The sequence below is a fragment of the Musca domestica genome, unplaced genomic scaffold (assembly GCF_030504385.1).
Source record: "Musca domestica strain aabys unplaced genomic scaffold, Musca_domestica.polishedcontigs.V.1.1 13, whole genome shotgun sequence".
Lineage (NCBI taxonomy): Eukaryota > Metazoa > Arthropoda > Insecta > Diptera > Muscidae > Musca > Musca domestica.
This window is the reverse complement of record NW_026712172.1, coordinates 9,459,372-9,480,088: the sequence shown is the minus strand read 5'-3', so window position 1 is coordinate 9,480,088 and position 20,717 is coordinate 9,459,372. Positions and strand designations below refer to the sequence as shown.

Here is a 20,717-nt window from a genome sequence, read left to right as displayed (position 1 = left end):
ATAAGCCTTTCCTTTGATGTACTTTGTATAAGAAATATGTATAAATAGGGAAGAGATTAGAACACTAATTGTTACCAATGGGCTGTTTTTCCTCCAACGACCTCGAACTCATAACTTACAATGACTGACGAAGGAATTTGGGCTCCTTTGAAGTAGTTTCTCTTGAATTATACACCTCCTTTACCTTGGTAAGAAATTGGAGTTTTTTTTTAAGGAATTGAAAGGTGAATCTTTAGGTTTTGCCCTCATGAGGAACTCGTTAAGATTTCACAACTGATGTGTACTTTGAGATACCTCCCAGATTTTACTTTAGAGCCGCATATAGTTCCTTACGAACATCCAAAGACCTCTCTTTAAGATTTATTCAGATAAGCTGTAATTCTCTACCATTTTACCTATTCTTTTCCCACGTTTTGATCGTACAATGAGAGTAATGACGACATTTTTTTCGAGACACTTCTAAAGCAGATTGGTTTCACACTTTACATCTAGAGACGGCATGACAAATCTTCAAAGAAAATTATTCCTAAATATAGGGAAGAATGTCTTCTTTAAGTAGACGGAAAGTATTCTCAAAGAATAAAGGAAAAGTATTCTCGAAAATGACAGGGAATTTATAGCAATAAAAAATAAAAACTCTTTTATTAATTTATTTTCTTAGCGACGACGAGAGTTCCTAGTCCCCTCTCGTGTAGGGGCACAAGTGTATGCTATAATATAAAGCCAAAACAAAAAAGTCCTCTCTGAGGAATTTATTTCTTACAGTGTACAAAAGTCGTTATAGTATCATTTTTTATTAATTTTTTATTTTTTCTTAATTTTTTCGTTTCGTTTTATGTTCATCTTTATTTTCACAACTCTATCTTGGCGAAATACCTTTGCATAAAAAATATAAAGCAGTCATCAATTTTTCAGGGTGAAGATATTGCAAATCCAAATAAAGTTGCTAGCAAACCTTCCACATCTACGTCATCTTCGTCATTATCTTCAAATACATCCAAGAAAAATGAAAAAGTAATCTCCTCCGCACCGGCAAGTCCATCACCAGATCGTTTGACAGGAGATAATCAAGATATCGAACCAGTAGTTATACCAACTGAGAGGCGTTCCTCACAAGATTCACTCGAAAAGGTCAAGCCAGCATTAAAGAGCTCTGAAGAAAAATCTAAAGAACACAAGTCTCGGGCGAATGATTCCAAGATTAAGCCACATCACCCTGCTGCAGTGAAGCAACAACCGAGGCCTTTACAAAAACAACCCATTTCAAGGGATTCGCCAAAATGTGTTGAACAACAACAACAACAGAGAAAACTGCAACCTGAGAAAAAAGATGTTGGTCAAAATAAAAGTGTTGAAGTTCGGAATAATGATGCAAAAGTAAAATCCAATAACAGTGCCGATGCCACAACTCCTAGCTTAAACCGACTTCATTCAGTTCAGAGTACTACTCATGGTCGAAATTCTCCACAAATTTCAGAACATCGTTTAAATAGGGACTCACACAATCATTCCACTATGAAACATCAACAACAACAGCAAAATCCACCAAAAATACCCAATACACCCTTACCTTCTGTTTCACAAACCGTAAAGGTGGTCATCACCGAACCATTACCTGCCAGCATAGCTCAGAGACATTTCCCCCCTTATCATCAACATCGTTATCAACAGCAGCCGCCACAACATCACTCACCTCCAGTTAGAAATTTTAACAACATTGAAATAAAGTTATCAGACGAAAAGTCTGACGAAGCCTACAATCCTGACGAGTCTTGGGAAAAATTCAACGAGGAACAAAGAAACAAATCTTTGAAAAATGTATTCAAACGTTTGGGAGATAAAATACCGGACGATAACTTGCCAAGCAGTAGTAGTAGTAGTACTGCAAGAACAACACTTCCAAAGTCATCTCCAATATCTATTCCGATAAAACAAAGTGCTTCCATACCGGAGGTCTTAAAGAGTCCACCCCTTTCAGCCTATGACATAAACAATCTGTTCAAAGAATCTGGAGGTGATGCAGCTGACATATCTGAAATTGGTTCAAGAAGACCCAAGAAAATGGAGAGTGAAGAGACATTGCCAATGAAAAATTCTTTGGATTTTGTGCGTCAAAAATTGGCACAGATTGCCAAAATTGGTTCGCCTCAAAACCGGGAATGTAATTCACCATCCACGGAGTCAAAGAGTAACAATCTTCCAAACACAAATCATCCAGTCACTTCCGGTCTAACGCAAGAGCGGCTCGCATTAAAGTATAATCCGCATCCCAGACAGGAACGTTTGCAATCTCTGTCCTCGAACGAGGGAAGTGAATGCAGTCAAATGTCAGCCACAAAAATTGGTAGCAATAGCAACGATCCTCGTATAAAGTTGAAAATGCAAGTATCGCCATCTTCTTCTACAGTGATGCCACCAAGTGGTGTGAACGTTCTGCCTGCAATAAATTCTAATGATCCACGACTAAAACGGCAGTCTTCGGTAAATACAGTTCCCATACCTAGCCTTGTGTCGAGTTCGTATGGGCCCAGAAATGACCCCCGAATTGCAAGGCAATTTTCTTCCCAATCCAATGAATTTCACACAAAGAGATTAAATGTATCACAACCTCATGTTGCACCTGAAGAAAATCGGGATTCGGAGCCAGAAGATGCATACAAAAACGATGCCAGGCATTCTATAGGAAGTGGAATGGCATTTGCGGGACCATTCTCTACCAGTGAAGCTGTGATTAATAAGGACCCAAGAAACAGCTGGGATATGCAACAAAGACCAAATGCTGCACCACCTATGCGTAGGAAAAGTTTGGGATATCGAGAGCCTGGAATTGATCAAATTTACAATGCAAATGTGGGGCATAATCGCGATATGGATAGAAATAGGATTTCCAATAGTGGCGATTTATCCCGAAATTGCAATTCAGCATTTACGCCATATCCCTACGGTGGAGTATCAAAGTCATATACAATGGATTCTTCACCTCCGCCCTTGGTGCCATTTTCACATTCCTCGTTGAGTGGTAGTCGTTTTACCCCCTCGATAAACGATAGCAAAGAAAGAATGCGTTATTTTGAATCTAAAAAATCAAAACATCATGTACCACGGACATATAGGGAATTTAAAGAGGCCAAAGAAAGGGCCCATGCATTAGAAGCAGCGGCCAAAGAAAGAGCAAAAGCTTTGGAAGCTGCAGATGCTGCTAAAAAAACATCCGAGGAATCTCAATCTTCGACGAACGTTAAGAAATCAGATGAACCGACAGAAAGTGCACAGAACAAAATATCAGATGAAAACTCTAGAAGAGATGAAGAGAAAAATAAAAATAAGACTGTCGGTGACAAAAACAGTAAAACCGCATCTGAAAAGAGCTCATCTCTTAAATCCCACGATTCTATACCAACAGCGCCAGCCGTCAAAGCAGGAGAATCTACATTAGACAAAATGTATAGAACACAAAATTTTAATGCTTCTCAATTTCCCAAAGCTACTTTGAGTTTTAAAATACCCAAAAAGAAGACTGCAGAGGAGCTGATGAAGGAAAAAGAAAAGTCACAACCATGCAAGGACAACAATGCTCCAGTTGATAAGAATCAAAATACGAAAGATAATAAGTCATTCAAAAACTCTGCTGGTCAGAAATCTAAAAACAAATTCAATAAATCAATTGAAAATGAGGATCTGGTTCCTAATGCTCCCAAAGAACATGATGAAGAAAATTGGGACGATGAAATGGGACAAGAACATATCCCCAATGAAAATTCAAAGGAAAAGAAAAACGCAACCAATGACGAGAAACCAGCCAATTCTCGAGATCCTCGTTGCAATGCTCAGAAGAAGAAGAAAGAAACTGATAAAGACCAAGTGATTGAAGATAAGAACAAAAACGTAACAAATGAGAAAAATAAAACGAATGAACCAAAGGACACTGAAAATGAAAACAACAGCATTGCAAAAAAACCTAGCGATAAACATACCAATTCAAGAGATCCTCGTTGCAGACCCAGAGATATAAAATCAACTGACAACGAGGAAAGCAGAGAAGAACAACAAAACAAAGAAAAAAGTACGGAGAAAGAAGCCGATAAAAATACCGGTGAGGCTGGAAAACAATTGTCCAATACTCAAAAGTTTTTAGAGCAAACCTCAACACTATCATTATTCTCCATAAATGAACTGATGCCTAAACGTATTATGCAACGACGCTGTACCATGGTTTCCATCGGAAGTGCTCCACTTGTTGACAAAGATAGTCTACTCAAGGCCAATGCCCTTATGTTGGAAGATGTGGAGCAAAGGGAAAAATTGAAACGCCAAAAAGAAGAGGATGAAAAACAAATCCAGAGACGTAACAAGAATTTGGCCGAAATGTTTCGAAAAACTGATGACAATTGTACGGTGTCTACACAAAACATTATCACTGGCAAACGAAGGACCCGAGCCACCATTAATTTCAATGAAACTGAAAATGCTAGGAAAGTTTTTAAACATTTGCAAAAGAAGGACGAAAGTAACACCCCGCCATCATCTGTTGCAAAAACATCAAAATCGAGAGCAAAGGCCAAAACTGTCGACGATGCAGAGACGACAATGGATACTAGCAAGGACGGTGTTTTAGATGAAATAGATTCAAATGAAGAAACGCAAGAAGAAAACAAAGCTGCAGAAAAGCAAACGGCAGAAAATAAGGAAGAAATTGCTAAATCAAAACTATCTCTAACAAAAGCTAAGAAACCCGTAGTGAGGTTATCATCTGCCGGCAATAAAAAGTGTCCACAAGTTTCCGAAACCAGCTCCGCAAAATCCCCACTTGAAGATGAATTGCCTACAACTTCCAAGAATGCCACCACAACAACATCAACTTCTGCTAATGACAGCAAAATACCATCATCCAAAGACGAGGAAGATCATCAGATTTGTACGGTATCCAGCACTTCTGCTGAATTGCCAAATGAGGAACAAGTTACCAATTCATATTCCGCTGGTAGTTTGAAACAAGAAGAAGCCGATGACAATGAACCCAGCAGCAGTGGCAGTAAGTCAAACCCACAAACACCCACACCACAAGAAGATGAAACAAGTCGCCAAGCCTTTTTAGATGAATTCGTGCAAGAAATTATAAAACCCAATGCGGATAAAACGCACATTCTTAGTTTGCTGGAACAAATTCTAAGTGAGGATAAGCTACAGATCATAAAATCAGCCATCGAGTCTACAGCAAAAACCAGAACGGAGGAAGAAGAATCATCTATCAAAGAAGACGTTGATGAACCCAAAAAGCGTAACATAACAAAAAATAAGAATCAAAGGACTGTTAAGAAAGCCAATAAACCACTTAAAAATACAGTTGAAACAGATGATGATGAGGAGGAGGAGGAGGAGGAGGAGGGGGAGGGGGAAGACCATGACAAAGGTCATGAAGAGGATTCTCCAAAATCATCCAAATCCGGTAGAAACACACCCAGCATTAAGAAAAAACGCAATGAATTGGAGCGACTAAATGATGATATACGTGATATGTTTATTTGTGAGGGTGTCCTAACTGCAACCGGCAAACGTATGTGCACTCTAATGAATAATCAAAACAATGAAAAGGCAGAGACAACCAATAAACGTTTTGTCCAACCAGCAACTCCGTCAGATGCAAATGAAAACAATAACAAACGAAGATCTGGGCGACTAAAGCCACCAGCCACAGCTGTTGAAGTTGCACCAAAACAAAGGCAACCTCTGAGAAGATCTCTCAGAGGCAACACCAAAACTGCAGAGCAAAATGAAGACGATGATACTGAAACCATAAATTCCAACGATACTTCAGATGAAACGGAAAGCATGGCAGATGAAACGGCCAATCCCGAAACAACACCAACAAGAAGGAAAATGCCTGTACTTAAACCCAACACTCCGATAAAGTTGCCCGAAGAGGTTGAGGTAGAAAAATTAAAACAAGATAATAATGGCAACAAACGAAAAGCCGCTAACAAACCCTGTCCGAAGAGCAAGAAACTCAAGTCCAAAAATAACGAGCCCGTTAAATCTGAAGATATTGAGGCCTCCGGCAGTGAGGATGAAAATGAAGATGATGAGGCCAATAGCTCTGCTACTGCAGCAGCCTTAGATGTTATTAGAAACACTAACGTCCATTGGCACAACCAATCCAAGTACACCAATTGGTGTATGCTTTGCGACAAGAGAATATTGGCCAAAGGCAGCTCTTTCCACTACAAATTAACTCACGGAGAGTGTTATATCTCTCGCTTTGCGCCGGTTCTAGCAGAAAAATACAAACAAGGCAACTTATGTCGACCCATGTTTGGTGTTGATCGTGGATGCAAAGCACCCTCGTGGTTCCATAGGTGCCCATTTTGTTTGCTTTACTTCAATACTACGATTGCACTGTGGTTAGAACATTTCCAAAATCATACCGCAGAATTCCGCTACGAATGCTCCAAATGTCATTGGGGTAATAATCGGCCACCAAGTATTAAACGACATATTGCTGGAAAGTGTAAGGCAGCCACTGTGGTTCATTCGGTGGTTAAACTTGAAGTTCCAACTGTGATAAAGGCTTATGTTTGTCATTTGTGCAACTTTTTGCAATTAAAACGGCCAAATTTGGAGAGGCACTATGTGGAGCAGCATTTATTGGATCCCAAGAATGCAGATTTATTGGGCTATACAATTACCATGTTTGATTGTACGGATGTGGAGCGTGTAAGCGAAGAAGAACAAACCCGAGAGTTAATTGCCAAGGAGGAGAAAGTAATTGATATTGAAGTGAAGGAGGAGAGTAGCAATAACAGCGAAGAAACAGATGACTCGAAAAAGGAAAAGGAAGATGACAGCGAGGGTAATAATTCGGAAAAGGAAACAGTTTCTAGTGAAAAAATGGAAGATACGACATCAAAAGATGAACCGAGTCTGGAGCATAATAAAGTTTCTCAAGCCGGTGATGATAAAACTGAGAAAAATAATATGTCTAAAACAGAGAATGTAGACAATGGCCCGACCTTGACAGCTGACCTTGATGAAAAATCTAAAGAAAAAGACATCTCATCTGAAAGTATCACAGATAAAACTCCCAAGCACACTGTAGAAACCATTTTCGAGAAGAACACAAATGAAGATAAAACTACTACTGAACTACTGAAAATTGTAGATACTTCCAAAATCAATAAAGACGCCGAAGGAAATTCTAAGACACCAACACCGGAAAAAGATGAAACACACACGCCTTCCCCTCTACCGACAACTCCAACAAGCAATGCTTCCACTCAGGCCAAAGTTAAAGTTTTTAACAAAACCCCATCTCCCAGAACCACTAAAGTGGCCAAGGTGTTGTCACCAACAAAAGTGCAAATTGTCACAACTCCAAGTAGCAGTGGTGAAATGCCAGGCAGAATTGTGGCTTCTATGAAAATGGTATTAGATGACGGTCCTTCAGAAACTAGCTCTAAACGAACGCCCTCTAAAGAGAATGATGTTGATCCTTTGCAAAGTGTCGCTGAAGAGCCTATTTTTACACCTAACAAACCAATCCATAAATTATCCGAAATAGTCAGCCCCTTAAAGACAAATGAATCACCATCCACTGTACGCATTGCCGCCCGAAAGTATACCTTAATTTTCGATGAGAACAATCCACATACATTGACAGCATCACCCACAAAGGGGAACACCTCTTCAAATTTTGATTGTGAAATAATCAGCGAAGCTTATGAAGCAAAAGAAATCCAGGATGAACTTTTGTCCTTGGCTGCCATGGCTGCTGCTGGAGAGGAACCCGAACAGGAAATCTGTGATCCCATGGAAATGCAAGATGAACTTTTGTCATTGGCTGCCCAGGCGGCTGCCCAGGAAGAAGCATCAAATATACAAGATGACAATAATGTATCCACCACTTCCGCAATAGAGGAGCAGCCTGTTGCCTCAACTCAACAATGTCCAACAAAAATGTCTGAAATAGTATCGAACACCATAGATTTGATATTCCAAAGTAACAAAAGGAAATCCGATGATGCTGTTACGGAAGGTCACCAAGATCAGCAAAATACAAATAAAAAACATTGTCCATCCGCTACGATAAACGATAAAGAGTCCAGTGTGTTTGTAGCTTCTCCAATTGCTGGCGAGAAGGATTCATCAGACATAAAAGTTTTGGCTTCCTCAATTGTTAGCATTGATAATCATGCAGAGGAGCAGGAAAATACCAAACATGTTGCTGCAACTACATCTATAGCTGAACGGTTAAGTCAACGACTTAAAGATTTTGAAAATGAGGCCAAAAACAAAGCAAAACCACCTGCCAATGCTGATGTATCTCCCAAAGATCAAAAACCAGAGGAACAAGCTGACATAAAAGAAAAGCTCGAAGAAAAAGTCAATATTGTGGAATCGTCTCAATCCAGAGCCAGTCCAAACGTTACGGTTATAAGTGACGATGAATGGGAAGATATTGAAGTTACAGAATCTGCACCCAATACCAACAGTTCCAATCAAAAATCCAAAAATAAAGGTCTATTTCAAAAGTTTGGTCTGTTCAAACCCAATGCAAGTAAATCGAAAAAACATATGGCACCCATTATTTTCTATCCAAAAAAGAAACCAACCAAAGAGAAAACGGTACAGCCTCACTCCAATTCATCGTCTCCAATAACAACTGGAAAATCTATGGAAACTGCCGCTACTTCTTCGCCTGTCACACAATTGGGCTTTAAATCTGTTATCAATATTATGGATGATCTTTTGCCAGATTCTCCCTGCAATGATCCCATTGATTTGGTACCCGAGCTAAGGCCTTTGGAACCTTTGACCGATCTGAATGACATTTCATCCATACTGGACTCTAATCTCAGTGTTATGGGTGGTGAGGCCAGTATACAAATCGATGAAAGTCACACTTGCATACAGGACGCATTAGATTTCATTACGGAACAGGCAACACAAGGAAGCGAATCTAGCACGTTACCAGATTCCCTGGCCACTGGTGCAAAGACACCCCGCACAAAACGAATTGAAAATGTGGGCTACTCCAAGAAAGATGGTGCTATTAAATTCTATTGTTTGTTGGAAAATTGTTCTTTTCTGTTTTCGAGCGATGCTATGGGCCTGGAGAATCACTTCCTCTGTGAGCATTCGCAAATGAAGTGGAAAGGTTATTGCGACATATGTCAAAGCCAGTGTTTTCCAAATGATCAGGAACAGACAATAAGACAAGAAATTAAACATATGGTAGACGAACATGCAAACAAGCCACAAATTGAGGCAAACTCTGATTCTAGTCAGGGTTGCGCCACTACTTTGGGTGTTGAAGAAAGGCCACGCATTAAATTGAGACGAATGACGGGCGATTGTTTATCCACTTCCAATTCAGAAAGTCCAACACATGGAGTCTCAGTATCAACCCCACCAACGGCCAACGTTGAACAACCCAATTCTCTTTTGGGCGCTTTATTGAATGCTAAACCTAAACCACCTACCAAAGAAATGCCGCCACAGCCGGAGATGCCATTGACCGAGCCTTTGCTAATCGATGATAAAATAACAAATGTTTGCAGTGATTTTTTGATAACATCTGTTACCTCAGCTGCCCTTATAGAGGAGAGTCCCCTTCAGATTTCAAGCGTAGTTAGTTTAAGTGAGCAAAATGCCGACAAGGATGCGCCTGCTGATTCCGCATCCCCATTGCCGAAGATTTCCAATGTCTGCACCCTCTCCGCCAAGAGTGCAGGAAATTTGTGGGCCCAACAAATCGAAGAAGAGAGACAAGAGCTAATGGATGCAGCTGCTGCCTCTTTGGAGGTATCGAATATTTTGGCAAATGCTCGGACACCTACATATCAAAGCCGTCAACTTCCTTCTACAGCTGATTCACCCGAACCAATAGTTGTGGCCGAAACTGTACCTGTTGCCCAGGCAACAACCGGTAATTTTGTTATAACACAAACTGTATCCACGCAATATGGCGACGATGCATCCTCAGCGGCGGTGGGTTTCAATATTTCTATAGAAGCCTCAGCATTGACAAACACTGCGTCTGCAAACACCGCAGAAAACATTGGACCTTCGTCGCAAACTCAGTCACCGTTGGTCGTAACTGAATCCACACCACCTTTACAGCTACTGAGCATACCTTCTGTGCGTCCATCAAATACACCGTCACTCACATCAAGGCAATATAAATGTATGGCCAATGGTTGTAAATTTAGCACACGTGTCCCCGTGGCCATGAGTGATCATTTACGTTTCCATGAAAGACGTAATCTAACAGCCCGGTGTGATTACTTTGCTTGTGGCTTTTGTATGTATCAGGCCAGCGACGTAGAGGATTATATGAAGCATTGTGATCAATATCACATAATCGGTAAAGGGAACAAACCACCGCCAGGAAGTAACGACCAAGGAAGTCCGGCAACTACAAACATATGTGATATTCTCAGTCGTAAAATGGAAACCACAAATGCTGCAAATCGAAATCTGAACTCATTGGCCGCAGCCAATGTGAATTCTGCGGCAAAACAAAAGCAAAGCGATGAAGAATATTTGCAAAAGTTGAGATCCACAATTGAGGAAATTGTTGCGCCCACCGGACTTCCAGGTAATGTTTCCCATTTTTTTTTTTTCTACTTTAACTGTAGTCTCTAACTTTGCTCTGCTCTCTGTTTCTTTCCATAGATGACAAACTATATCGTTGTGTGGTAAAAAACTGCCGCACACAATTAACCGAAGCTACTTTCCACAATCACATTATATTCCACATATCAACGTTGGGCCTTTCAAATCCCAATAATTATATTTTCAAATGTCCACATTGCACGGCTCAATATCATCGACCGGCTGGTATAAAGGCTCACATTAAAAATCATGCCAGAAATCGCTATTTCTGTTATCTGTGTGAGGAGACCTCAGCAAACGCAGGACAAATGCTAAAGCATTTTTCTGAAAGACATTGGCACACGCTGAATTTGTTCACCAAGGAATTGTTGAAGGCCAAAGTCGTCACTAATCCCGATGGCACAGAACAGATACAGGATTCTTGTTACTATTTGGTTTACACACAAGAGTTGAGCGAATCTGAGGTCAGGACATATGGTGAGAAGTTGATATTGGAATGGCAACGTAAAAAATCCGGCTCAAAGACCCATTTTAAATCCACCGAAATCGACCTCTTGCCCATCACACCCATTTTCCAACGTGAAATTAACTGTGGAGAATGCGAATACAAGACCAAAGTGCGCACGAATATGTATCGCCATCTGCTGATGCACAAACAAAATCCTAATTTAATCAATAACTCAAGTGGTCAAGCAGTGGTCGCGAGTGTAGATCCTGTTAATCCTGTACCATGTTTGAATAGCAATGAAAAGTTTTTCGATAAAATGACAAACCTGGCATCGTCTTCACTGATACCACAGAGCTCGTCGCTTTCATCTGCTGGATCCAAAAATGCCTATAAAATTCCCCAGGCATTTGTGGTGGAATCGAATCGTTTCAAGTGTGGCATACCCGATTGTAATTACGTTACAATTAGTGAAGATATATTCCGTTCGCATTTATCCACTCTGCATGGTGCTGTCCAAAATTATCGTTGTCCATTTTGTCAAGAGGAAATATGCAAACGTGGCATGGCCGTGGACCGGGTCATTGGCCATTTACGTTTCCACACATCGACCATATACCGTTGTGATGAATGTAACTATATCCATTATCAGCGTTATGTTGTTGAGCGACATGCAAATGAAAAGCATGCCACTATGAAGGTGAATATTATACGGTATGATAGATCGGCCGAAAATGCGGAGGGTGTAATGTCGATAACACCGTTTGCAGGTAATTAATACAAATTAATTGAATTGCAATTCATTATGATATTTGTTTAGCAATATATTTGATGTTATACAAATATCTACTAAAATAGCTCATTATGTAGTTAGTAGTCCTTGTAGAGTGCTCGAAAAAGAAATGCTTATGAATTTTTCTGCTCATAAACTTGTTGTGCTTTTATAGTTTGAAATAAAAGCCAATGTTTGTTAATACTAAAGGTGTAAAGATTTATTGGATGATGAGCGTTCACAGCTACTAATTTAAAAAGAATGAAGAAGTTACAATGTAGTGAGTCAGACTCGAGTGACAGACAGAACAAGACTGAGCAAGCTGAAATGGCGGTAGCACGGCGTCCTATTATATGAGCGTTGCCGTATAGGATGTTGCAACATGAGATGCCATATTGTTAATGTGGGTTGCCCCAACAAAACTATAATGTAATCATTTAGTCTTACCTGATATTACGCATTTACCAGGTCACTCTTTTTATATCCTCAGCCATATAGCTAGATAGGAGGGTATATAGCATTAGATACGGTCAAAACGTGCCTAGTCGAAATAACGGTTTTAGACCCTAGGTCTCTTTGGACCAAATCCGTTTAAGAACATTTGGAGTCGATCTAGCTATGTCCGTCCGTGCGTCTGGCTGGCTGGCTGGTCCGCACGATAACTCTCAAAGGGAGTATCCGATTTGGTCCAAACTTGCCACATCGTAATATTTTTGTCAAAATTAGATCGAGTTCGGAGATGGGCAATATCGGTCCACTCCTTCTGGTCCCCCCCCCCCCCACACACAAAAGTTCGAAATTTTCAAAAAATATATTTTCTGCACAGAAAAAAGAAGCGAAAATCCATCAAGTGCCCCCTCCCCCCACAAAGGGTCAACATTTTGAATAATTACAACTCTTATAAAGTGTCAAACTTAGATCGAGTTCGGAGATAGGCAATATCGGTCCACTCCTTCTGGTACCCCCCCCCCCACCCCCCCACACAAAAGTTCGAAATTTTCAAAAAATATATTTTCTGCACAGAAAAATGAAGCGAAAATCCATCAAATGCCCCCTCCCCCCACAAAGGGTCAACATTTTGAATAATTACAACTCTTATTAAGTGTGATGTAAGAGTCCAATTGTCTTCAAATTTCACACATCCCAATAATTTTGTTAACCCAAGGACTGGTGTTAAGATGGAATATGTCGGTCCACTCCTTCTGGTAACTCCCCCACAAAAGACAAAAATTTAAAAAATATATATATTTTTTACAGAAAGAGAAGCGATAATCCGATTTTGCTCCAACTTTACAAATCCTTTTTTTCGTCAGTTCTAGGTCATGTGCAAAAATGAATAATATCGGTATACTCCATCAAGTGCCCCCTCCTCCCACAAAGGGTCAACATTTTGAACAATTACAACTCTTATAAAATGTGATGTAAGGGTCCGATTGTCATCTCATCTCATCATCTCATTTTTTTGATTGACCCAAGGTCCGGTGTGAAGATGGAATATATCGGTCCATTCCTTCAGGTACCTCCCCCACAAAAAGTCGAAATTTTTAAAAAAAAAATATTTTTTCAGCACAGAAAGTGAAGAAATGATCCAATTTTGCCCCAACTTTGCAAATCCTAATATTTAAATCAGTTCTAGGTCAGGTGCAAAAATGGATAATATCGGTCCACTTCATGAAGTACCTCCCCCACAAAAAGTCGACATTTTTAATATCCAGGGTTGTCATAAAACACGAAATTAACGTCCGATTCCATTTAGACTCTTCACATCTGAATATTTCTATCAACACAAGATCTGTTGTAAAGACGGTAGAGATCGGACCATTCGGTCGGTCAAAGTTTTGCATAACCAAAATGTTAATAAAATCCGAATTAAGCATTTGGTTCTCTTTATATTTCACATATCCCATTATTATTACTAACACAAGATCTGTTGTGAAGATGGGATATACCAGTCCACTGCTTCTGGTACCTTTCGCACAAAGGGTCAACATTTTGAATATCCATGAAGCTCATAAAAAGCGAAATTAACATCCGATTCCTTTCCAGACTTCTCCATATTTCCATCATCAATATGAATAATCATAACAAAAGTCGAAATTTATTTAAGTAATCGAACACAGGCTGAGGATATACATTTGTCGGCAAAACCGACCGATACTATTTTACTTGTTTATATTACTAACAAAACCCGGAAATCCCAGAAAACCCCAAAACCTAGATTTTGTTTCTAGCTACTAGATTTAAGAGAACCATTATTATTTATTAGTTGAGAATAGGAAATCTAAAGGTATATTATCACTCAATATTATTAGTATCATCATTGAGTTCGACATTCAAGTCTGCTTTTTAGTGTAGGTAATTTAATTTAACCCGCTGATTTAAGAAAACAAAACAAAATCACTATTGCAGTTTAGATCTCTCTTATGACAAGCAATTGTAAAATTTTCCCTTAAAGTTCCTGATGTAAATCCAGCATTCAATATTATATTTACACATTTCAAATGTTTCTAATCCGTTTTTTTTTTTTTTCTACATTTCAGGCAAAAAGTACAAAGAGAGCATTGATACAAATCAAGCCAATTTAACCACCTCATCAGCGACGACACCAACAACTGCATTACAGACTAATGAAAACACCTCGTCCGCATCTGCGAAATCCTCCAAAGGCAAGTCATGGAATTGTGATGTATGCAAATTTAAGGCCTCAACATTGACACAAATACAAAATCACTGTCAAAATGCCCATGGACAGAGTAATCCCTATCAGTGCATACATTGCCAATTCGGTTCACAACAACTCGTACAAGTTCTACATCATATCGATGACGTACATGCGGGTAAGGCAAGAAATGTTCGAAATATTTATCATCGGAATAATAATGATGCGGCGGGAGATGCTGTCGACACCAGACCTTTGTGGCAACGTAATGACCCAACACGCATACGCCACATACGCGGCATATTAATGGAAGATGAAGAGGAATCAGAAAAACATCGCAAAAGCTTGGGTCTAGATAAGGTTGCCGACGATGAGGACGACGAGGCGGAGGACGATGAGGAAGAAACGAGCCATAAAAACTTCATTAAGGGTTATGAATTCGGTTGCCAACATTGCCAATATAAATGCGAAAAATTCGATATTTTGTATTCCGATCATCACCGGAATGTCCATAGCCTGCCAATAGAATCTACTAAACCATTTATGTTTCGGTTATTGAATCGTGTTTGTTGCCCGGTTTGCCGAAAATTTACCGGCAATTTTTACGAAATGCAAGTTCATTTGCTAAACGTTCATTTCACACGCAATTATTATGCGGCCGACATATCCATTGCCGAAACTGATGACAATACCCAACGTTTAGTTTGTGGTTATTGCACAACATTCCACTGCTCCAAACCCGACCAACTGATGAAACATTTTCGCGGTAAAGAGGGACATGCTCCGCAGGATGTTAACATTAAAAATATGGACCATCTTGCTGATATTTTAAAGCTGGGTGGCAATGAAACCTACTATCAATGTACCCTTTGTTTCCAGTTGTTTGGTAGTCGTGTTGCCATAGTCCAGCATGCAATCACGGCGCACGCCAATGACGAGGGCTTCTCGTTTAAGGAACTAAATAAGGAAATTATCTATCAATGTCCGTTCTGTCATCACAGCTCTACCACGGAAATTGACCTATTGCGACATATGACCGATCATTATGGTAATTTTAAAAGATGCACTTTTTGCCTTGCTGAACAGGTGTCGTTTGAACGCTGTATGCAACATTGTTATGCCGAACACCGTGAGGAAATAAGCCGCTTCAAAGAAATCTATCCTTTGCATACACTGGAGCAATTTTGGGCAGATATGTTTGTTATTTTTCCGAATGGCTTGGTAATATCTAAGAAAAATCTGAAAAATACCAAATATGGTGATGTAGGAATCATACATAGGTTATATGAAGATTTGTATAAGATATCACAGCAGCCTCCCATACCACGTTTGTCCATAGCCCGGCTTGTGGCAAGGAAGTCCATAGAGACTCATCATAAACCAAAATCGGGAAATTCTTCACCACAGTATTCGGCTGCAGAGGAAGCGAATATTGCAGCACCGCAACCCCAGCAGCCAAAGAAAATAGCAAAACGTCGCTGTACAGTTATATCAACGTCCGGTCATTCAGAGGACATAAATAGTGGTGGTAATCGTTGTGGTGTGGCACCCAAACGTAAACCCGGTTCGGTCGAGGAACATGAAAGTTCCTCAAATCAATCAAGCGAATTTAATATGCCATCAACAACACAGGCTATGCGTATTAAGAAGCGACGTTGTACCATTGCCTCGGACAACAATGACAAATTGCCAACATCATCAGCATCATCCTCGTCATCTCCATCTCCATTTCCCTCACCGCAACATTATGCCACCGATGATGAGCTAGTTGTAAGCAAAAAATCAAAACTATCCATTGCCCCAGCTCAGCACAACTCCCCATCCCTAGATTTAGAACCATTTTCCTATTACGGTATTAAACCAGAATCAATAGATTTATCTAAAATCTATACCAAAGTAGCTATAGGCGGTATTAATACACCCTTAACCTTAGATAAGTTTAGACTGTTATTTAATATTGATTGTCGACTGAAACTTACAAAAGTCCAGTGTAAAAAGGACGATAATGATAATAACACAGTGCCGAACTATTTGGAATACAAACACGTTAAAAAAGCTTGTCCGGCTAGCCATAAAATGAAGTTTTCATAAAGAACTGGATCAAAAACAAACACTTTTTATACTTTTCAAATCGAGTCTAAAACTTTCCTGAATTAGTTCTACACACATTTTTTTTGGAATTTTCTTAGAATTTAAGACACAAAAATTCCTATGGAAAGGAGTTTTCTTTTTGTAGAAAAAACAAGAAAGAAACAAACCTTAGATTTAAGATGTTGTCTAAGAACAAGTGTATATAATCAAAATACATACAAATCATTATCGGATTAATATAATTATACTTTTTTAATTATTTAGATAATATTTCAGCATTGTTTTTTACCAGAACATACAATTTGTTTTTGTTGGGACTGCATATGTTAAAAACAAGTCCTGCTTTTCATGTTATAGTTTTTAAGTTATTTTTTATTATTAATTTTACTCACACAAAAAAGGCAACATGTCATTCTTGAATTTTTAGCAATTAATTTTATATTAAGTTTTTTTTTTATTTAAAAAAACATTAATATTTTATTGAAATAAATGTACATAAGTTATCATTAAAATGCAAAAAAAAGAATGTTTAATGTAATATATTATTCGTTATTTAAAGTTTTGATGGTGTGCTACTAACCCAGTTCCGTCTGATTTATATTCTGCAGACATTCTTAATGGCTCAGAGTAAACGTGGCAGTGTGTAAAGTGGTGTTGAGTATTGTATTGTTTAGTGTATCGAATAAAACGCATTCAAAATTGTGAAGTTAACGACAATTATATCAAACAAAAAATATGTGAAATTGAAAAGAAGTTTTTCAGAATCGTGGAACTATATAAACTTTATGTATGAAAAATCTGCACTGAGATGAAAAAACTGCAAACAACTTCAGACTGCTGTCATTTCCAAGCCACTCGTCAGACAGCTGTTAAAATTAATCCACTGACAGCTTTTTATATTGTTTACAAGCGTACAAAAGCATTTTTGTGAGAATTTTCCAGAAAAAAAGTTATTCGCGATGGAATTCAAGCGTGATAGTGTAATTTCTTTTTATTTGGCTGGGAAACCACAAGTGGCTATCGTTAGAGCACTCCAGCATTTAAACGTGAATAAATCTTTGGTGTCTCGTACCATCGCTCGTTACCGTGATTCTGGTAGCGTAGCCCGACGTCAAGGAAGTGGACGGAAGAAAACAGCAACATCAGCAGAAATGGTTCGAAAAGTAAGAAGCGATCTGATCAAAACCCGCGTCGTAGTGAGCTGAACATAACGCAATATTCCATTCAGCAAACATTGAAAAATGAGCTCGGAGCCTCAAAGCCATTGAAATTCCAAAAAAGTGCAAGAATGTACACCGGAACAGAAAGAAAATAGGCTCAAAAGAGCTTAAGAGCTGCTTCGCTTGGCCGAAAGTAGTGAACTGCCGAACTTGGTTTTCTCCGATGAGGAAACATTCGTTGTCTAGCAGTTTGTAAACAAACAATGAACATGTTTAGTTGCCAAAAAGGTCAGCTGAAAATGTGCACCTTCGGCTGGCCACCAGAACTGAAGCGCCGGCCATGGTTGCTCTTGTAGCAATAGTACATGGTACCAGCTCCAGGTTTAGAAATTCGGCTACTTTAATGGGCTGTAATCAGAGATCTTCTGGAGTGAGTTGGATAGGTTTGGCTGTAAAATTAAACAGGTACAGCGTATTGTGCGGGCCTGTATCACACGCCGGGCAGACGTCACGCACATCTTCATCAATTTGTGCCCAATACGAATTGAGGCGACTACACGATTCTGAACGAAATTGCGCCAAAACTACCCTGGTTTGTCTAGGCAGCTGATGTTCTTCAGCTGCATTGGATGGGGGTGAACTCCGAGAACGGCATTCATTTTATAACTGCTAATAGCATCTGCGACTGCATCGGTATGAATGCCACTAAGACCTGCTTGATAGGTTTTGATCTAGAGGTTCTCTCTTCGCAATTCCACGGCAGCGGGTTCTACGATACCGGATTGACTTGAAACAAACACATCCCAGTTTCGGCCAGCGTGGCAGCCGCTGTATGTACATGTTTGTGTTTGTTTATTTTTCTGCCGGCCATGGCGATGGTGTTGGCCGCCATAACAGCCGATAATCGCTCTCCGCTCGTATTAATCGACCGTGGTATCAGAATAAATGCCGAATATTATCGCGAAAATATTCTGGAGGGTGATTAAGGCCTTGGGCACGCAAACATTTTGGCCTCAGACCTTGGGCATTCTAACAAGACTCAGCACCATAGCACTCAGCACGCGCCACCAAAGAATGGTTACAAAATGAGGTTCCTCGCTTCATTTCCAGCGCACAACGGCCACCAAAATCTCCGGATACCACTCCATTGGACTATTGTGTCTGGAGTATTTTGGAAAGCATGGTTGGCACTAAAAAATACCAAAAGTGTTGATCAACTCAAGCAAGCGCTTCCCCGGGAATTTGGCCAAGATACCGCAGAGCAAAATTCGAGCAACGTGTGACGTTTTTATTGGCCGTTTAAAGGCCATAATTCGTACCAAAGGTGGCCAATTCGTACAAATCTGAAAAAATTCCGGTAAATAATTTCGCTAAAATCATGAAAATACCGAATATCGGGAGGTACCTTTATATTGGGGCTGTACGAAGACGGAATTTTTTTCCCATAGGTTGTAGTAACCATTAACATCTCCCAATACAAAATTTGAAACGATTCCGGTGAATAATGTTGCTGAAATCATCAAAATAACGAATATTGAGAGCTACCATTACATGGGGGCTTTACGAAGACGAGGACCTGCATACAAAAAATGTTTGTCATAGGCTGTAGTACCCATTGCGAACTTCAAATACGAAATTTGAAATAATTCCGGTAAATATTGTCGCTAAAATCATGAAAATACCGAATATAGGGGCTTTGCGAAAACATGGGCCAACATTGCCCATTAACGAACTTAACCTGCCTACTGATAAACTATACATGTATGCGAAATTTTAGCCTTCGATCTCAATTCGTTCGAAAGATGGCGTGATTACAACAAACAGACAGACGAACATCGCTAGACCATCTTAGAATTTTACGCTGATCCAGAATATATATACTTTGAAGGGTCTGTTATAAATATTTCGAGGAGTTACAAACGGAATGACAAAGTTAATATACCCTCCATAGAATGGTGGAAAATTAAAAATTATGGCGTTTGACTTTGTTGCAGTTTTTTTCATCTCACCCTGTATATCAAAAATGAGTTGCAAAGGACAAAATTAGAGTTTGAGTGGAGTGAAATTAACCGAGGCCTTGATATTTTGAGTGCTGTGAGTTATGTCCACATTTGAATTGAATCGTGGAAGTATGCAATCTCCAGAATAACAATTTATGCTGCAGCACCTACCACCACATATTGCTGTTGCAGTTCCGGAAAATGCACCATTTCTGCAATTTAGCTACAATGGTACAAGTAGTAGATCAATGAAAGTGAATATTATGAGTCCGAAGAATATCAAGGTCACTGCGACATAGGAAATAAAGCAATCTGCAGCTTCCTAAATTGAAGAGAAAGAATAGCTTCAGAGTTGACGGTGGGGATTAGCATTCCTATCGCACCATTTGTTTAGTATGGAACTATCTCCCGATGGTGTTAGAAGTAAGCTCAATGAAATATTGAACGTTATGAATCCGAAGAATATCAAGGTCGCTGCGATCCAGGAAACAAAGCAGCCTGCAGGCTCCAAAGTTGTGTTGGGTACAACGTATTGGAAAGGGATCGCCCCCAGAGTTGGGGGTGGGAATAGCATTGTGCTCCATTTCATGTCCTTAACATTAGTTCTCTCTTCAAAGATAAAACCGTATGGGGTATGACACTGATTGAGCATATCAATAACTCGACGTTTAGCACAATGAAGGAGGACGTATACACCACTACAAGGAGAGACTGACCTATCTCACTGGTCATATCCAAGTCTTGCGAGCGACGTATCCTCACAGTTCTCCTGCGTCAGACCACCTCTCCATTATCATCTCCATCAATTGAACACCGAACTACAAAATTTCTGAACGCCACACATACCTTAACCATGAAACAGCTAATTGGCAACAGGTAAAAAAACCCGCTTCAGAAAACCTCCCGACCCATCTGCTATTCTGGTAGCAGGTAGGTGTTTCTGGGAAATCATCACTGCTGTTGCCGCCTGTAATATTCC

General features: G+C 39.7%; 1 protein-coding gene across 2 annotated transcripts in view; it reads left to right on the top strand.

Moving 5' to 3' along the window:
* LOC101894899 (uncharacterized) overlaps window positions 1–17,070 on the top strand; it is a 37,563-nt gene extending 20,493 nt beyond the window's left edge. Inside the window, exons 4-6 of one of the 2 annotated variants that reach the window (XM_011297907.3) lie at window positions 901–10,594; window positions 10,672–11,826; window positions 14,369–17,070. In XM_011297907.3, coding sequence (XP_011296209.1) covers window positions 901–10,594; window positions 10,672–11,826; window positions 14,369–16,578 — 13,059 coding nt within the window. In that variant the 3' untranslated portion in view covers window positions 16,579–17,070. Of the gene's footprint in view, window positions 1–897; window positions 10,595–10,671; window positions 11,827–14,368 lie in introns of both variants that reach the window. The other variant, XM_011297903.3, reaches the window with a different exon arrangement.
* The last annotated feature ends 3,647 nt before the right edge of the window (window positions 17,071–20,717 follow it).